General features: G+C 46.2%; 1 protein-coding gene across 1 annotated transcript in view; it reads right to left on the bottom strand.

Annotated features, from left to right (window-relative positions):
• The window catches only part of CAMKMT (calmodulin-lysine N-methyltransferase), a 580,736-nt gene that overhangs the window by 288,593 nt on the left and 271,428 nt on the right, over nt 1–20,715 (bottom strand). Inside the window, exons 2-4 of the mRNA XM_069608450.1 lie at nt 3,583–3,643; nt 2,549–2,603; nt 1,414–1,477 (exon numbers count right to left, since the gene is read on the bottom strand). Coding sequence (XP_069464551.1) covers nt 1,414–1,477; nt 2,549–2,603; nt 3,583–3,643 — 180 coding nt within the window. The remainder of the gene's footprint in view (nt 1–1,413; nt 1,478–2,548; nt 2,604–3,582; nt 3,644–20,715) is intronic.

Consider the following 20,715-nt stretch of genomic DNA (forward strand, 5'->3'; position numbering starts at 1 on the left):
TTGCTTTTTCTGACACTTTTCATCCATGGAAAAACAATCTACTTGGAAGGAGAGCGCAGCTTTAGTCTGATCTCAGTGGGCAGCGGTGATAAATAAAAGTAGTGTTTTACTTTCGATTTTTAGATGCACTTTGGGCATAGGTGACATAAATTTAAGCAATGTATAGGCATGATTTTTTTAAAACCCTTAGGTTGCCACAACTCAAAAAGAATTAGCATTTTCTTGAAGAACAATGCTTTCGTTTTAACAGTGCAATATCATTCTGAATCACATTTCCTCTATGAATTAATGTTAATGATCAGCAGACTAATTTAATGAACGAAAAATAAACAGCAACCTCTCTTTTGAATCAAATATTCCAAAATGTCACATGTACTGTACAAGCTGCACATTGAAAATTCTCATGTTCAAAAGCAGCTCTAAAACTGTAAGGTAGAGATTATGGAGTGAAAAAAGAAAGAGATATCTTAGGGTTCCTTTCCCAATTTCATACTGCTAATAAAATGACTTCACATGTCTGTTCTTATGCTAATGCAAATATTCCCTTGACTGCACTGAAAATGGTGTCAAATATGGGTATGTGCTAGGATTTCTATAGCGTGAACATATCTGTGAATGAGCAGAGCACAGTACAACAAGAGGGTACAGTAACAGGGTACAAGAAAATGGATACGATTAGAGGATGGCATATTAAGGGCACACTTGGAAGTGTATTTTTTTTTAATTTTATTTTTTACACTAAAGCCTGTATAGCAGGTGGAATTGTATACCACATTGTGAAGTGAAGCTCTATTTTTTAGTTAATCTTTGTTTGGAATTGTCAGCAGTATGTCACATTCTTCGCTTTTCAATCTTCAGGGACCATATGACTGAGAAAAACAAACAATATGGAGAAGATGGTTTCTAAACCTTAAGAGTGGGCAATCAGGCACACCATTTGAGATTCTGGAGATCCACACCATAATACATGGCACCACTATGCCCCCCATCATATTTAGGTGGTGTTTGAAAACAAGAAGAATATGAAATATCACATGGTCGTGCCCTTTCCGGCAGGCTCGTAATGAGGCCCTGATGAAAGCCTTAGGCATGAGGCTATTTCATGGATTTTCGACGCTCTGTTGAAGATAATGCACATATTTACGGCAATGGTTTCTGTTTGGTACGGCTGCTTATGCTTGCCATTTTACCAATACCAAGCTCCGAAACATAATAGAGCTGAGCGAGGGAAGGGCGTTTTGGGGTCTCATCGCAGCCTAAACGTTTTCTTCTTTTCCGCCCAATCACATATAACAGAAGCTGCCGTTTCCGCTCTTTTACCTCATGAAGGGTCTCTGTACCCCGCTTGCCACGCAGTTGGGGAAAAAAGCGAAATGAGCACAACAAGCTGGTTTGCTATTAGAATAAGGATACTTCTGATGGCCTTTTCATTCCCATCAGTTAACAGAACTTCTTTGACGTCTGCAGAAATAGCAACCTGGGGGGAAAAAAGCACAGCAAACAATGAGCAAATACGCTTGTCTGTGTGGAAGTGAAGACGCGAGTGACAAGCCCTCAGTATCATGCTTCCTCGCCTATTCCTCTGTAACAATCTTCAATCTTTTTTCATTTTATGTCTGCATTATTTTAATCATTCAATCAAATCAGTCAATACTTTTATCATTCCATTTGAGGGAGCCTCTATCTGGCTATCATTCTGCTCAGTAATTGCATTGTGACAGCGGATGATGGTATTCTGAGAGGCTTTCATTTGCGGGCTTCTGTTTATCTAGTGGAGCCATCATACGAGGCTGTCACTCTGCCTTTCAGCTTGCTTCTGTCTGACTGCCTGATGCCCTTCATATAACTTTGCATTGCAGGCAGATGGCTTTGTGAGGGTAATTTTTTTGTGAGCTTTGACATGCTCGCACGTTGGGCTGTAACCTCGACACATTGTACAAGAGCGACAGGTTTGTCAAATGCCAATCAGCGTAACAATATGCTTTTATTTGCAGAGACATAAAAACTTGTCTAATGCACTGTGCTCCTACATAATATCTGCTGAATACATGACTCAGAACCCGGAGAATGGCGGACGGCGCTCCTGAATGGGCCATCTAATTCAAAAGAATCTAATTACTGGGAGCTCTGGATCATGTTTGTTGGTGTAATAATGCAGGCAAAACATTAGCAGCAATATCATGGCGCTCCAACTGTGATTCGCTGGGCTATTCCCGTATCTTTGCAAATGGAAGGCTAATCTGAAGGGGGAAAAACACAAAAAAAACGCCCAGGCTTATGAGCATGGGAGGCGGTGTACGGTGGCCTGGAATGTCACAACACGAGGTATTGACTACACTGAGGAAAAATGTTTCTGCTCATCGAAGCAAACCATAAAATCAATATGATACGAAAGCAAGTCAATCCAGAAGGCCTCTCAGGAGCCGGCAGCTTGACCGCAGCTGATGCGGTTGACAGTCCCCTGACCCAGCGTTTGGAGGCACTGGGACATTTTCTCCCTCTTTTGTTCTGCCCTCTGAATAGGGATGGAAATTGAGAAAGAACCTACCATGAGACCAGCCAAGCATGTCATGCCACCCCCTAGCTCACACACAGCAAGGCCCCTGAAAAAAAAAAACAACAGAAAGGACACGGTATAAGCCATACAGATCAGATGGAGAAGGCGCACAGTCTAGTCATATATGTTACAGGAACAAATTGCCATCTGCAGGAAGAGCGAGATACCAGGAAGTTGGAGAGACAGCACGACGCTACCTCATGGCGTTTTGCGTTTGGAAAATAATTATCAAAAAGAAAAGTCACAAAGCAGGCAAAGCAGCGGGGGTTCCCTCATTAGCGTTCACTGGAACATTACCACCGCTGAGCAGAAAATCTGAGAAGGGCCCCTCCCCACTCCCGCCCCTGCAGGCCCCCTTGTCAATTGCGCTGTCTTTCGAAACTCGCTACAGTCCCACACGATAATTGTTAGGAAACGATAACACAGCGAATCCCATATTCATTATTTGAAGAAAAAAATAGGCGGGCAAATAAAATAACATATTGAAATATAAACTGCTTAATGTTGAAAAACGTTCAAAAAAACATTCCACTAAATCATGAAAAAAACAGAATTGATGGGTTTGACGTCTCAATTAGCAGTCTTCATAAATAACCCACACAAACATTTTAGATAAACAGGCAGGCAAAACCTAGCATGATTGCATGATATGGCGGCGGTTCTCAGGCGGTGCCTCGCGGCCCTCGAAGCAGAAGTGAGCTCCCCTGCAGAAGGCCTTCATTTTGCTTGACCTTCACAATAGGCGCGGATCAATTCTCGCTTCACTTTTCTTCCCCCTCCCAAAAAAATCAAAGTGAAATAAAATGCCTTGAGTGGAAATCAAAAGCCTTTGACGTCCGGCAGAAAAGCTTGCTGTGCAATATTAGCACCCACGGGCAGTTCGCAATTCCTTGTTTAGAGCAATGTGTTTTTCACCTTGAACTTTTTTCTTATTTGAGGTACATTCTTTAAACATAGCAATCATTACCATTCAGAAACAAAGCAGCTAGGGCACTTCAAAGGGTCTTCTATGTCCATTTCTTTACCTGAACATATGACTGTGCTTGAGGCAATAATACGCCAACACCTCTTCGGAAGGCCAGATACCTGAAAAACAAGATCATACAAATATATGTAACTTATGCAATGTATTTTAATACAAGGGACAATTCGATGAATCAGTTAGTTCTTTTAAATCCAACTTACACGGTTTTGTTTTTGACATATCAGCTAGAGCAACAGACTGGTGGAAGAGACATACTCTGTATCAGCTAGAGCAACAGACTGGCAGCAGAGATATACCCTGTGTCAGCTAGAGCAACAGACTGGCAGCAGAGACATACCCTGTATCAGCTAGAGCAACAGACTGGCAGCAGAGATATACCCTGTGTCAGCTATAGCAACAGACTGGCAGCAGAGCACAGACTGGCAGATGAGACATACCCTGTATGAGCTAGAGCAACAGACTGGCACCAGAGACATACCCTGTATCAGCTAGAGCACAGATTGGCAGCAGAGCACAGACTGGCAGCAGAGGCATACCCCGTATCAGCTAGAGCAACAGACTGGCGGCAGAGACATACCCTGTATCAGCTGGAGCAACAGACTGGTGGAAGAGACATACTCTGTATCAGCTAGAGCAACAGACTGGCAGCAGAGACTGGCAGCAGAGATATATCCTGTGTCAGCTAGAGCAACAGACTGGCAGCAGAGACATACCCTGTATCAGCTAGAGCAACAGACTGGCAGCAGAGATATACCCTGTGTCAGCTAGAGCAACAGACTGGCAGCAGAGCACAGACTGGCAGATGAGACATACCCTGTATGAGCTAGAGCAACAGACTGGCACCAGAGACATACCCTGTATCAGCTAGAGCACAGATTGGCAGCAGAGCACAGACTGGCAGCAGAGGCATACCCCGTATCAGCTAGAGCAACAGACTGGTACCAGAGACATACCCTGGATCAGCTAGAGCAACAGACTGGCACCAGAAACATACCCTGTATCAGCTAGAGCACAGACTGGCAGCAGAGCACAGACTGGCAGCAGAGATATACCCTGTGTCAGCTAGAGCAACAGACTGGCAGCAGAGACATACCCTGTATCAACTAGAGCACGGACTGGCAGCAGAGCACAGACTGGCAGCAGATATACCCTGTATCAGCTAGAGCAATAGACTGGCAGCAGAGACATACCATGTATCAGCTAGAGCACAGACTGGCAGCAGAGACATAACCTGTATCAGCTAGAGCAACAGACTGGTGGCAGAGACACACCCTGTATCAGCTAGAGCACAGACTGGCAGCAGAGCACAGACTGGCAGCGGAGACATACCCTGTATCAGCTAGAGCAACAGACTGGCGGCAGAGACATACCTGTATCAGCTAGAACAACAGACTGGCAGCGGAGACATACCCTGTATCAGCTAGAGCAACAGACTGGCACCAGAGACATACCCTGTATCAGCTAGAGCAACAGACTGGCGGCGGAGACATACCCTGTATCAGCTAGAGCAACAGACTGGCAGCGGAGACATACCCTGTATCAGCTAGAGCAACAGACTGGCACCAGAGACATACCCTGTATCAGTTAGAGCAACAGACTGGCGGCGGAGACATACCCTGTATCAGCTAGAGCAGGAGACTGGCACGGCAGAGGCATACCCTGTATGAGCGGGAGCAACAGACTGGCGCGGCAGAGAATTCTGCCTTTACAGATTTTATACACAGGACGCGCAGTTTCAACAAACCATTAACACACTAATTAATAATCTTATATTTCACTTATAAACGGAGTCAAAACTGCAGGAAGACAATCATTTATATTTGAACTTGTGCTTTCCTTTGTGGGATTTGAAACGGCGACTCCTTTAAATATTGGTTATCTAAACATAGTATGACTGTGCAAAGGCAAATAACACCCATTTAATAAGGCCACCACTACGCTGATAACAGAACACACCGCGGGAATCGTATTCATAGTAGTATGCCAAGAACCATAATGTGTTACAACTAATTGAAAGACATTGGCATTATATATAGCCTTTGACGACAAACACCTATAAGGCTATTTCAGATCCTAAGCCACATGATACTAGCAATTCTGGAAAAATAGGTACCTTTTGTAAGATATGACTAGCCCCTTGGGCTATTAGCAATCTACACACATACGCACAAAAAGAAAAAAATCTGTTAAAAAGGAGGTTATCGTGTGTCAGAAGACTTGACAATGCAATGATAGATTCCAAGAGGTAATACTGGAGGTTTGCCACTTCAGGGGTACATTTGGACACCTGTCTTGAGCTCTACAAGCATACGTCCCCAGTGCTGCCTCTAACCGATCCACAATTGACAGAGTTAGTTAATACTTAAGCATATTTAGAGACTGAAGCAAGTGACCGGGTCCCAGCACCTGAGCCTCAGTGGTCTCTCAAAGTACTCCGTCCCTTCTATGCACACCCATCATTCAAAACTATTCACTTCAACCCCTCCAAGGTAAATAAGTACCATGTGGAGTGATACTGACAGTGCTACCTGAAATTGGGCGATACAAGAACCCTTTAGAGATGGAACTCCAGGGACTGTGTGGAGCAGCTCATAGAGCATCAGTCATTATGGAGTAAACACCACTGAAGTGGGTGGAAACCAAATTTGACAGGCATCCAGCCTAAATGAGTATGCTACACAATGGTGTCCTTCCTCACCTGACAATCAATTTCTAAAGAAACCATTCCTATCACTGTCACCATGCCAAACATGCCTTGCATGTTGTTTTTACATAATACCACCACCCAATCAAAACACTAGCATGGAAGAAGTATGTACTGTGACAAATTGAGGGAATTCGTCCCTCCACCCCAAGGGGGAGCACTCACCCCTTCAAGGATAGGGAGGTGAATCCGCTTTGCAGCACTCTCCCTAGGGGTCTAGGCAAGTGGGACCTCACCGGGAGAGACTCCCCCTTGGGGACAAGGACTTTTGTTCCTGTGTGGAACTCCCTGATGGCCTCCAAGTGATGGCTTATATGGACTTATACAATATACCAAACTGTTATCAAACTCATGAAGATAACCTGCAGTTACATTATGAAGGACAAGACATTGATGATATCCCTTTAAATTCAAGTCTCCAATAGACTGCGGTGAGGAGGTTGAAAAGGGATGTAAGACCAACAAGTGAAAGAGAGGAGGCTGAGAGAGGGCAGAGAGCCGAGAGAGCGAAAACCTGAGAGGCGCAGGGAAGGCTCCCTGTGCATAACGGAACGGAAGGCAGTGGGGCTCTGAGAGACCACAGAACCGGCGTGCGACAGAGCCACTCAAGCGTAGAACCAGAGACACCAAACAACCAGCGCGCAAGAGCTGAAATAAGCCAAGCAAGGCAGAGGAGAAAGAGCGGTTGTGGCATGACCAAAGTGTCGGAGTGTCTGGCAGTCTGCCCGTACAACAGAGCTGAAACCATCCAGGGGAGTTTGCAGCTCCCAGTCTGAGTCACGATCCCGGTGATGCCCCAAAAACAAGAACATCACATCAAGGAGCAAGACGCCATGGACAGCAAGCTGCAGAGCGGCAAGGATAAGGAAAGAGGATCCAAGGGCATGTAGATACTGCCAGCATTACCCCGGAACTCAGAAGGTGAAATGGGGAATGGGAATACCGGAAAGCCAAGCAGGACTTATTATAAGTTAAGCAAAACTTGTCCCAGTACTAATGGGAACACTATTGGAAAACATCCAGTGCAGTGAAACAGAACTGTTTGAATGAGATAAGAAGAAATACGAAAACCATACAGTGGTCTGAGGGGTCAGAAATGCGAGACGGACAAGTAGAGTTTTCACACAATTAGACATTTTGTTGAACAGTAAGTGTGAGCCAAAAGCCTAACTCTCCCACAAGCTAAAGAAAACAGACCTACTGTCCAAACATTTCTGTCCCTCACACTCATGCATACAACAAACTCATAAAAGGGGTTATCTGGCAGCACAAGCTTTACAACATAATATTTCAGTGTACATAAAGAAAGCATAACCACAACTCCTTGTATCCAGGGATGATTCCCTTCTCCTGGATTAATTCAGAAACATTCTGAGTCCAAGTCAAAATTAAATACATTCTTTCAATTACCAAGTTCCTCTCAAAGTGTGGCACAAAGTTCTGTTCCTTCAATAAGGTTTCCACTTGGCTACACAATTGTCTTATTGCCCAATTTGTTTACAAGGAAATATTCAAAGTGTCCACAAAATGCTGGTTGACTTCTTATGTAACACAGTTTTGTCAGGATTATTTCCTCAAAGTTCAACAAAGCACATCATCAGATGTTCTGCAAAGATTCCACTGCTTCTTGCTTGTTCAAGACAATGGGCCTCATTATAACTCAGGCGGTCCGGAAATAAGGGTGGCGGTAAACCCGCCGCCACCGTTGTGTCCGGATCGCCTGATCCCGACTCCTGCAGGTGGGATATGATGTTCCCGCCAGGTCTGACCTGGCGGGTTTAACACCGCCCGCCTGCAGGCGGCCGAGGAAACACCGGCAGCATTACGAGATGCTGCCGGTGTTTCCATGATCCCCATTCCCATCGAGTCCCATAGGACTCGATGGGAATGGGGATTAACACCATTCCGCCTCCGTGATTCCCGGAAAACCGGGGTTGTAATGCCCCGGTAATTCCGGGAATCACAGAGGCGGAATGGTAATACGAGTCCGGCGGTAACCAGGCGGTTTTACCGCCGTGGTTACCGCCGGACTCGTAATGAGGCCCAATGTTTAAAATACCCACAGACTGATGTTTAAGAAACCAAAAGGACTTCTTCATAGTCAAACACAATTTGGTCAGGATGGTTTCACAACAGTTCAACAAAAGCACGCCATCTGATGTACTCATTTGTTTGGCCACAATCTCTTACCAAAGTGTAGTACTTCAACTTATTCCTGTTCCACTCGCCTGTCAGGATTGCCACTACTATCAGTACCTTGTGGTGAGACTTGCTTCAAGATTTCTCACATTTTAATCCTCAATGGGGAAAGTACATCCACAATAGTTTCATACATTGACAACGTATTTCACACTAGTTCACACGCCCTCTGCAATGCAGATTATAGCCCCCCCCCTTTATTACCATCACAAGGATGGCTTCTGTTCTGCAAACTTTGTTTTCCTTTACTTGCCTTTTGTTGGCTTTGGCAATGGTGGTTACAAGATTCTGTATCAATTTGTTAAAAACAATGTTTTCCTACACTTTTGTTAAATATTGTCCCTTCTTGGATAGGACAATGGGCCTCATTACGACCCTGGCGGATGGACCATGGTGCTAATAGCACCATGGTCCATGCCGGTAACTTTCCGACTCCGCCATGGTGGAATGGGGAATTACCACCCCATTCCGAGGTTGGCGGAGTGGTAATTCCCCCTTCTGCCATGGCCCTTCCCCATTCCCATTTTTGCCCCATAGGGCATAATGGGAATGGGGAAGGCGCTAAGTACGGTGCCGCAAATTGCGGCACCGTACTTAGCACCAAGGTCCCTTTGCGGCATGGTTTTTAACGCCTGCAAAAAGCAGGCGTTAAAATCACCATCCCGCAAAGGGACCTTGTAATCAGGCGTTAAGGGTCGGCGCCGTTTACGGTGCCGTAAAACCCTTAACGCCTGACTCGTAATGAAGCTCAATGTGAGTTACAAAATGTTGTCCTCTCTTAGCTTGGGCAGTGGTGGATATTTTCACTCTCCTTCTTGAAGTAGAAATTGCACTCAAATTGCTTTAATGTATTAGCTCGAGATCTGACATTTTTCTTATTATCAGTTCGGTATTCAAAATCTTTCTTGTTATCAGTTTGGTATAGGAAATCACTAAACTGACTCAGTGGCCGGGTAAGGAGCGCCACAGGGTCACCTAGGTAATGCCAACTCACAAGTCTGCTTGGGATTCTCCTCCAGACCCGTTGACAGTGTTGACAGTATTCCTGCATTTGGCTGGGAAATCCTCTCTCTGGACAGCTCCAGTCAGGCTCACCACTCTCGCGCCTTTTGCAGATGAAGCTTCTTCCGCTCCAAGTACGCTCTGGTGAACGCCACACACCAGAGGCGTACCCAGAATGAGGAGAGCCTCTCTCTACTCCGGGCACTAAGTATTTTTACTGTTTCCCACTGTGCACTGTCTGCACCTCCCAGGATTCTCGACTCATGCCACAGCTTCATCATGGTGTCCCATGTTCCCATCAGCTGCGGCCTCGTCTCCTGCTCTGCATTCAAACTGCAGCTTCCACTGCTTCTCACGATCCCTGCTTCTCCTTCGCTTCTTTTTCTTGATGGCATGCACCATGAAGGGGCTTTACACATTTGAAAGTCCCGCTCAGGTGTGGGTCATCTGAAACACTAGTCTGTATAATACATTTCTGCTCCCCTGAGCCACTCTTCCTTGTCCCAGTACTTAGGGAATTATGGGACTTGGAGTTCCTAATGTTAAACACATTTATTTTTCTTCTGCTTTCATGTTTTGTCTGATGTATACTGAGAGGACGATTTTAATGAAACCAATAGTAGCTTTTCAACCTCACAATTCAATACAGAACAATGATAATTAGGAGCAGTATTGGTTCCTTGATTTCTGCCTCCATATTTATCACAAGGATTATCACATAATATGTTCAAAGGAGGTTTGGAAGGTTATTTTACATGATAAAAACAAGCTATCAAATGGTCAGGCACCAGGAAAACCTCACCCTCAGGAAATGAAGAATATCGTGGTTTCCCTGACGGAGTCCTCACATTCCCCTCATTGCCTTCTCCTCCCACGTGATCCATCCAGCTAATACCACCCCCAGGGTCAAGATCAGGCAGCGGCTGCCTTCCCTGGCCACACAGGAGGAGACTTTAGGCTATGTTTATGTGCGGAGTCCGCAGTATTCATCACAGTGGGAAATAAATTAAATTGGAGGAGTATCACTTTGGGGAAAAAGGGAAGGCCCACCCATATCTCAAAGATAAGAAAGAGAACACAGACAAGAGAGACATTTGGGCAAAACAAACTTGTGAAGCCAGGAAGTCCAAATTCATACATAGAACCGCACCCTGGGAACAGGGAAATTGTACACAGAACTTCAGCTATCATAAAAGATAGGAGAAGAGTGTAACAGGGATTCAGGAAATCTGCAATGAGGGAACCTAAATAGACTTAAGCTAACCAGGGAGAAAAAGGACAAGGGAAATATCAGTCCCCTAAAATAACGGCAGAACCTGATACAGTGGATGACAAGGGACTCTTTCTATATGGTCTATTGAATTGAGTAAGGGAAGTGAGACCAGAACGAATAAGGAGAAGGGAATTACCAATCCCCTAAAAGAACTGCAACACGTGATGTAGTGGATGGCATGACACTATTTGTTTATGTCTACTGAAAGGAGTAAGAGAACTGAGAAGAAACGTGTGACAAAATGCAAGCACCACCAGCAGAAGAGAGTCATTCTCCTGACCTTATTTAGTTATAATAGTGGTAGGGTCAGATAGCTTAGATTTGGACAGAGGACGGATTTGTTTTTGGACATTGATCATTACTGAGGAGTACCTCAGTTACCAAGATAGGCAGGTAACACCCCATAGTTATAGGGAAAGATAGGCCTTGTTTTACTTTAAATAAACCTCACAGTAAGAGCATACCTTTACCGTGTCTCTGTCCTTCTTATCCTCCACAGTACTTTTCTTTAGAAATAAGTACTTTTCTTTAGTGCAGTGCTAGCTGTGGCAATGGTACACAGCACAGTAAAGGTTTTACAGTTGCATGGGGTATGCAGTGCCAGGAGGCAAAGGGAAAGCCTGGATGAGGTGGAGAGATCCGCCAAAAATTCTGATATCAGTGTGTAATTAGGTGTTCCCTAAAGAGCAAAGATTTCAGCTTCTCCCTAAAGTCCAATACTGCCAGCATAAATGGTTATTCTACCCGACAGCAGGGTAATTTCATACCCCTCAGTAATGCAACCACAAATTAGCATTTCTAAATTGTATTGCTTAAACATAACAAAATGTACACATTACATTGTCACAAACAAGAGATGATATCTTCACCTCCATCCAAAATGACTGAAGACCCTACAGAGCACTCACTTTGAACCTACCATGGTCCAAGAACACATCATAGATACCTTTTATAGAGTTGTCATTCTAGATATCCACGAACACATGTATAACAGATTAGAATATATTCAGAAACACTACACCATTACCCAAAATATCTCACTTATAATGAGACAAAGGCTCTAGATGAATTTAGGAAATAGCCAAATATAATTATCAAAGGAGCAGACAAAGGGGGAAATGTGACCATCCTAAATATAACACAGTACATTAAAATGGGTGAAAAACATTCAAACAAACCAGAATGGGTATCTGGTGTTTCAATCGAATTCCTATCCATCGAATTCCTATCCATCGAAATGTATTCTTTGAATTGCTTTTCCGTCGAACAGCATATTCATTAAATGAATTTCGATGGATAATTTCGATGGAAACACCAGATGCCCTATAAAGAGTTAGATTAAGGGTTAGGGTTAGATTAAGAGTTCGGGTTAGATTTAGAGTTAGATTAAGGGTTAGATTAAGGTTTAGGGTTACAGTTAGGGTTAGGGTTAAGGGGGGGTCTGGGTGTTAGGGGGCTGGGACCCCCACCAATATACAATAAACATTAAAACGTTACAAGGAGCTGGCCAGTGCCGACATTTCAGCACTGGACAGCTCCATGTGGTTAGGGTTAAGGGGGGTTGTGGTGGTTGGGGGCGGGGGGTAGAAGGCCCCTAATATACAATAAACATTAAAACGTTGCAAGAAGCTGGCCAGTGCCGAAAATTCAGCACTGGACAGCTCCATGTAACGTTTTAACGTGGAAAATAAAGGCATGGAAATGCTACCTTTTACATTTAAAAGTAAATATCCATGGAAATTGCCCATTGCTATATTCGATGGATAAGTTTTGATGGATATGTACTTTTAATGTAAAAGATAGCATTTTGATGCATTTACATTCAATGGTTTTTCATCGATGCATTTCTTTTTAAATGCATTTTTTCTGATGAAATAACCATAAATCAGCAGAATGCCATGTGGATTTTAGAGACCTCATCCTGAAATGGTATATCACAGGTATAGTAGACGATGATGACAGAAGTTTCCTTAATAACAAACAACCTACTATACCCACTATATATTTTTTACCAAAGATTCATAGAACTAAACTGAAGTATGACCGATTGTGAGTGGGATGGGTTGAATTAACCAGGTTACTCACTGTAGTGACCACTTTACTCCTAGTCCATAGTACCCTTTCCTCCATACTTACGGGGACATTCCTCCGTCCTGTGGGACGGGACTCGAGTACTTAGTAAAAAGCATCACATTTTTCAAAAATGTGTCCTTCCTCTCTTTATACGCGGGGTACCGCACGCAGCCGTAACCCTGCCCTTCTTAGCTCCGCCCAGCTAATTGTCCATCAGTCCTTTTCTATCGTCAGGTCAGAGGCGTATGGAGGAAAGGGGGCTATGAACTAGGAGTAAGGTGGTCACTACGGTGAGTCACCTGGTGTACTCCTACGTCCCGTCCCCCTTCCTCCATACTTATGGGAGATTCCCAAGCACTCCTCCCAGGAACTACGGTTGGATGGAAACACCCTACTGAAAAAGATTTTTCAGCATAGCCTGACCAAACGAAGCATCAGATCTGGAGCTCAGGTCCAAGCAGTAATTTTTTAAAAAAGCCGACGGGGAAGCCCAAGTAGCCGCTTTCACGATGGTCTGCCAGGGGACATACTTTTGAAAGGCAACAGCAGCTGCCTTGCCCCGTACCAGATGTGCATGAATCCCTTTAGGAGGCTGGAGACCCTGAATAGTGTAGGACTCTGTAATACAGGCAGCCATCCATCTGGAAATAGTCGCATTGGAGGCCTGCTTGCCTTGCGGGTTACCAATGGTCACCAATAGCTGAGAAGAACTCCTAAATTCAGATGTTCTGTCCAGATAGAACTTAAGAGCTCTTCTAACATCCAGGCAATGCAAAACCCTCTCAGCTTCCGAAGCTGGGTTTGGAAAGAAGACAGGCAGAGAGATTGACTGATTTGGATGGAAATCAGAAACCACCTTGGCTAAGAAAGAAGGATTTGTCCTAAGGACAACCTTATCCTTGTGTTAAACCAAGAAGGGATGCTCCACCGATAAAGCTTTGAGCTCACTCACACGCCTTGCCGAAGTAATGGCGACCAAGAAAGACACCTTCCACAAAAGGTGCTTAAGATCTACCGTAGCCATTGGTTCAAAAGGCTTATGGCAGAAGGCTGTAAGAACCACGTTCAGATCCCACGTTGGTTTGCGAACAGGTGCCGATCTCTCTGGTGAAGCAGATCATGAACTAGTGGAAGCCTGATCAGTGCACACACCGACAGATGTTGAAGCTCTGAAAACCAGCCAGCCACCACAGAGCTATGAGCAGAAGAGAACAGTTCACCGTGTTCTTCAGCTTGCAAATCGTCCGATGAATCAGAGGCAGAGGCGGAAAAGCATAGGCCCTCATGTTGTTCCATGGAATCGCGAGAGCATCTCCCACAGAGGAGGCTCCCAGCCCATTTCTGGAGGCATACAGAGGAAGTTTCTTGTTTGCCGATGTTGCAAAGAGGTCCCCTTCCAGAGTGCCCCAACACAGGAATATCTGTAAGAGGACCTCCGCTTTCAATTCCCACTCGTAGCCGACCATTGTTTGCCGGCTGAGAGCATCTGCCGTAATGTTCAGCTGGCCCGGAATGTGTACTGCCACCAGCCAGACACCATGCTGAACCGCCCATTCCCAAATCTGAATGGCAAGATCCACAAGAGGATGAAATTTGGTGCCCCCCTGCTTGTTGTTGTAAAACATGGACACCACATTGACCGTGCGGACACAAACCACTTTGTTGGCAATGACTGGCCTGAACACCGTGAGCGCCAGGAATATCGCCAGAAGCTCAAGATGATTTATATGACGGAACTTGTCTTGGGGTGACCAGAGGTCGGAGACCTGAAGAAGATCCAACATCGCACCCCACCCCAGAAGGGAGGAGTCTGTCGTGATCATCACCATCGGAGCTGGGTCTTGGAAACCCGTACCCACCGACAGGTTGCTGAGGGATGACCACAACGCCAGGTCCACTCTCATGAAAGCCGGAATCAATATTATCTTGGAGTCCGGATCCACAGCCAGACACCAAGAACTCCGAAGAGACATCTGCTTTCGCCTCATCTTGAGCCGAGCAAGAGGAAGAGCCAATACACACGAGGCCATGAGGCCCAGAAGCCTCTGGAACCACCAGGCCGACATGCCCCCCGACTGCGCAAACATCTGACACGTGGCCAACAGATCCGCCATTCAGTCCCCGGTCAGGTAAATTCTGCAGTCGATCGTGTTCCAACGAAAACCCAGAAAAAGTCAAGTCCTGAGAGACAATCATGGAAGATTTCCGCCAGTTCACCGACAGCCCAAGGTGAAACAGGAGCTGGAGGAGAGACTGAAGATTGCTTGAGGCTTTCAGCGGACAAGGACTGCACAGCAGACAATCGTCCGAATACGGATACACATGAATACCCTGAAGCCGAAGAAAAGCTGCGATAACCGACATCATCTTCGTAAAGACACGCGGTGCCGAGCTGAGGCCAAAAGGCAGCACTCTGAACTGGAAGTGCCCTGTCCCCACGGAAAACCGTAGGTATCTCCGATGCGGATTCCAGATCAGGATATGCATATACGCATCCTGGAGGTCCACCACGCTGAGCCAATCACCCTTCTGTAAAGAGGGCTTTATTTGACTGGGCGTGATTATCTTGAATTTCTCTTGGGGTAGAGAGAGATTGAACTGGGAAAGGTCTAGGATGGTACGCAGGCCAACCTGGTTGGGTTTGGCCACCGTAAACAGCCAGGAATAGAAGCCCTCCCCTCGCTCCCCTAGAGGAATGGGTTCCATCACCCTGAGATCCAGTAACTTCTGAATCTCGGCTCTGAGGGAGGGCGACCCCGACTGCTGGAAGGGAGGATTGATGGGTAGGGGGAAGGGGTAAGCGGAATCCCACCCAAGCGACTGACAAGACCCACCGGTCCTCCGAGATGGTCTGCCACGCCTCCCAATGAGACGCAATGCATCCTCCCACTGGGGTCTCATGCGAGCACAGAGAACCTCATTAGCTGGTTTCTCGGTGGCAGCACCACCTGAACCTGAGGAGGAGACTGAGGAGCAGGAGAAAAACCGACACTGTTGCTGCCTTCGGCAGGAATTTCCCAAAGGGTTGTCAACCCTGTGTGATTTTCGATCTAAAAAAACCCTGAGACCAGAGGAAGGCCGAGGGTTTGATGACAATCTCTGTGTCCTGAAAGGAGGTTTTACAAGAACTTGGCGGTCTGAGTGGTGTCCTTAGTTTTGGTCAGCTCCACGTCTGTTGTAGAATGAAAGAGCTCCTTGCCATCAAAAGGCAGGTCCAAAACCTTATCCTGCACCTCCTTAGAGAACTTGCTGGTGTGCAGCCAAGCCTGACAAGAGGTATCCACACCAAGCATAAGGCCCCGGGCCGAGGTGTCGACATGATGCACCGCAGCCTCCAGCAAATCCTGTGCCGAGACCCTGGCGTCCGACAATCCCGCTTTGAAATCTTCCAGCTTTTCAGCTGGAATAAACTCCTCAAACTCCAACAGACCTTTCCACATCTTCATATTCGGCCCGCTAACACCAGTTCTGCATTGGCTGACGCAGCTGCAGGGCTTAGTTAGCAAAAATCTTCCTCCCAAGGGAGTCGAGAAGCTTGTCCTCTTTGGCCAGAACCTGTGTAGCCGACGTAGAAGAGGATGATGCAGGTCTGGATTGCAAAGTGGCTGCAGACACTACCGTGGAAGAGGGGGGCGGACACAATGGTAAGGCCACCTCTTCCGAAGAATGGAGCCTGTAATGCGCATCAATCTTCTTGTTGACAAACAGACCAGAGTGTGGTTTCTCCCAAACTTTACGGACCTCGGCCAATACGTCCTTCTGCAAGAACAAGCCAGTACGCGCTGAAGGAGATAGGGTGAACAACCCCAAAAGCACGCCCTCCTGCGGAGCAGCTGCCTCGGGTACTGGAACATCCAACAGACACATCATGTCCAGTACCCGGTCGTGAAAAGCTCTGACAGAGCGGGGCTGGTCTTCGCTGTCCTGATCGCCTTGCACGTCATTCGACAGGTCTGGATCAGGCTGAGTCACGTCCAGCACCACAATAGCCTTGTCCACTGGGGACAACGGAGGCAGGGGTGGAAGAGTTGGGGGAGGCCCAGCCGGTAAGGGCGGTGCCGGTGGAGCCACAGGCGAGCTTATCTCCCTAAACAAGCCTCGAAAGTACTCCTTCATGGGGTCGGAACGCACCAGCTTTTGAAACTTGCTGAAAAAGGCATTCTCCACCGATGATTTGGGCACGACAGGAGGAGGTCTCTCATGAGCAGAGTAATTCCAGGGGCGTAAGGGAGAGGGTTGCCAAGAGGGCCCATCCCCACTGGTGTCTACATAAATCAAGGGCGCCAATGCCACAGGAAGCGAGACATTGTGCGGTAGAGGCATCCGAGCGTTCCAGTCAAACTGGACGAAACGGATGTGCACAAGGAAACCGATGTTCACCTGAAAAACCACCCCCTACACCTAGGGCCGATGGCATAGTTGTAAGGGATGTATCCAAAATGACTGCCGTGGTCTTGGCGGGAACGGACACCATTTTGTCAGCACCTGAGGAGAACTGCGACACGTGTGGAAGTGAAGCAGTGGTCCCCACAGGTGGGTCAGGGGTCTTCATTTTAGCCTTAACAAAAGGAAACTCATCCAAACCGGTATTGTGTGGCCTAGAATGTTTCTGTGACATGGTAACAGCCAAACTAGCCTTCAAAGGAAGGACTTCGGTACTGCCGGTAACGGAGGGATTACAGTCCAAAACCTCACTCCGTGCCCCCTCAACAGATCTGGAGTCACTGCAAGAGCGGGAACGATGAGGAACACACCTCACCGACAAGACCTTAACAGGCATCTGAGAACTGTTGGTCAACTTAGCCTCTAAATGACGAGCCTCGGACCCAAGTCCGGTAAAAGCCTCTTCACAAGGGGCCTCGAACTTCCGTTCGGTATTAACAACCTCAACCGAGGTCTCAGGGCGTACCCCAGTGATTTTACCAGAAGGTCCAGCCAAGGAGACCTCGAAGCAAGCTCCGGTACCCGATGCCTCAGTAGAACTGGGCCCACAAACAGCGCCAACAGGAGGGGCCTCTGAATGTAATCCGATGTCAATAGGCCCCTTACGGAAGCCCTCAGAGAAATCTCCAGTACAGTTTTTAGGCCTGGAAGGCACCTCAGGACTAGCCCCGGGAGTAGAGCTCTTAACGCTCCTCCCAGACCGGGAAGACACCAGGAAGGAGTCCCCCGGCCGGGGTGCCCTAAAAACTAATGAACTCACAGGCGTTTCTTCTTCTCATCGATGAAAGTTTGAAAATGCGCCGAAGGAGTATGTTGAAACACCTCCTCCCACCGCTCCAAACAACGTTGATATCCCTGGACCGAAAGGGAGTCACAATAAAAGCACAAGTCCCACCGGTGGTCCGGACCCAAACACTCAAAGCAAAGAGGATGGGGATTAGCCCTAGCGAAGTGTCGCTGACAAGAACAACAAGTTGGAAAGTCTATCTTAAACGGCATAGACGGACTACCATGCGACCACTAAGCCAGAGCAAGAGCGGAGGAACTGGAAGGAAAAAAATCTTCCGAAGATGCAAGTGCGTCCAGTCCTGAACGAGCGGAGAAAAGGACTGATGGGCGATGCACTGGGCGGAGCAAAGGAGGGCGGAGTTACGGCCACGTGCGGTACCCTGCGTAAAAAGAGAGGAAGGACACATTTTTGAAAAATTTTACAAAGTGCTCCGGTCCCGTCCCACAGGACAGAGGAATGTCCCGGTAAGTATGGAGGAAAGGGGACGGGACGTAGGAGTAAATAAAAAATATTTCTAAATACATAGATCAATACTTACAGCCATTGGTCATCAAATTAGATTCATACATATGAGACTCTACACATGTCTTACAAAAACTCCAAAACATTACATGGAAGGAACATTATTTTGTAGCCATCTTTGATGTCAAAGCCCTTTATGCAGCTATACAACACAAACTTGCAATTGAGGCATTAGATTATCATTTCAAAGATGTAGCTGCTACTTTTTATCTACAGTTCGTGATGATAAAAGAACATTTTGAATTTACAATTAACAGAATTATCTTTTTATTCAACAATGCGATATACAGACAAACTAAAGGAGTTGTGATGACAGCTTGCTATGCCCCTTCTTTGGCATTTCACTATTTCACTAGTGAGTGTAAGAAAAGGCATGGTATCAACAGTAAGACCACAGTTCAAGGGTATTTATTGAACGTCAACAAGGGCTTGATAAACGCAGATCTAAACCTAAATCTAAAGAAGGGAGCAAGCTACGACAATCAAATAATAATAAGGCAGTCCTAGTGGTGTCTTGTTAAAATAAAAGGGCCTATACTAAAAAACCTATTGCCAATCCTTACCTTTAAATACAAACAGCATGGGGGCTAATGTTGCAAAAAGAAAAAAGTGTGCAAAAATGATATGTCAGGGTGTTCAAGCTGTTGGTCTCCCTTCCCCATGCTTTTAGCACTGGACAACGCAGTACACGCGAGTGTAGCACAGTCTCTGGCTTCTCTAGCACGAGGATACAGTTCAATGATAACATTGGGACCTTCTGTATGCAAGACTCTTTACTCCTCAAAGTCTCTTCATTCAACGGGCCTGATAAGCAACCAAACAAAAATGATAAGTTCTTTTCCTCTTTGGATTTCTACAAGTATTTTCTTTAAACGATTCACTATTCACCTTGATCCCCCTCAGTCGGGCTCAGATCTCTTTAGCACAATGTTTGCAGAATATTTTTTAAAGGTGACTCATGATCCACCCTGCATCCCCCTCAGCTGGGGTCAGATCACCTTTCTTTGATCCTCCTCCATCGGGCTCAGATCTCTTTAATACAATGTTAGTAGGATATTCTTAAGGGTGACTCACGGTTCACCCCAGATCCCCCTCAGTCGGGCTCAGATCCCCTTTTACACACAATTAGTCTTCCTCAGCCGGGGCCGGACCAATTTCAATCAAGTATCGAAGACCTTCAAATGTGCACAGAGTTTAGCTTGACCAATTCAATTCTTTCTCAATATATGTGTCCCTTTTGGGTTTGAATACCTAACAGAATCTTTCAAATGAACATGCACATGGTGCTGGACCACTCTGTTTACAGTATGTATCTTTCCTTCAAAGTTCAGTCACTCATTTAGTGGATTAATTATGTTTTCATCACTTGCACATATGCTTCATGCACTGTCCTCTTCAAATTCCTTCATACAATGTTGCTGCTTGCAAACTTGGGTTCCAGGCATCCCGGGTTGGTATCAGTCCCCCAACTAACTGGCTGTGCTGCCTTCACTGGATTTTCTTTGTTGTAGGAGCCATGGACAGTACCACGGCGGCAACAACTTCTCCATGCCATGACTATCAACACAGGAGTGCCCTGGGTACCTCTGACATACAATGCAGGAGTCTTCAGCTTCGATTCAAGGTCTTATGTTTTCTATTCTCGAAGGCTCATAAAAGTTACAGTCTTTCGGTGAAAAGGTCAAGGGCCCATCCTTTGTATTCCTTTTTATTAAATTGCCATCTTGGAACTGCTGCTTCCTCGTGTTCTTTGCCTTGCTCAGAGTGTGCTCTCATGCTCCACCTTTTATCCCTGTGGGGAAGTGTGATGGAAGTCAGGTGTGTGTAATGATCAGTAATTGCCTGTCCCTGCCTGACCATCGTGTTGGGACATGTCAGGTATACAGCTCGGGTGTGTTCGTCCATTTTCCCTAACAGTGAGTTGTCTGTGAGAAAGTGTTTGTGTCGGAAAAGGGGCAGGGGTTTGAATCTCTAAGTATCCTACCTAGTAGGATAGGGTAAAGGTATTATAGGGAAGGGACTATTGCGTCTCATCATCTGGTGTCTCACTTGCACTCCCCTGAACACCCCTCCCATACAGGTGATCCTCCCGCCCTGGTCCACCCCCAGGAGTTGGATCCAATAGCAATGGCTGTGTCCTGGCCACCTGGATGACACATCTCCAGGG

This window comes from Ambystoma mexicanum, chromosome 4q, assembly GCF_040938575.1.
Source record: "Ambystoma mexicanum isolate Mex_15411 chromosome 4q, UKY_AmexF1_1, whole genome shotgun sequence".
Lineage (NCBI taxonomy): Eukaryota > Metazoa > Chordata > Amphibia > Caudata > Ambystomatidae > Ambystoma > Ambystoma mexicanum.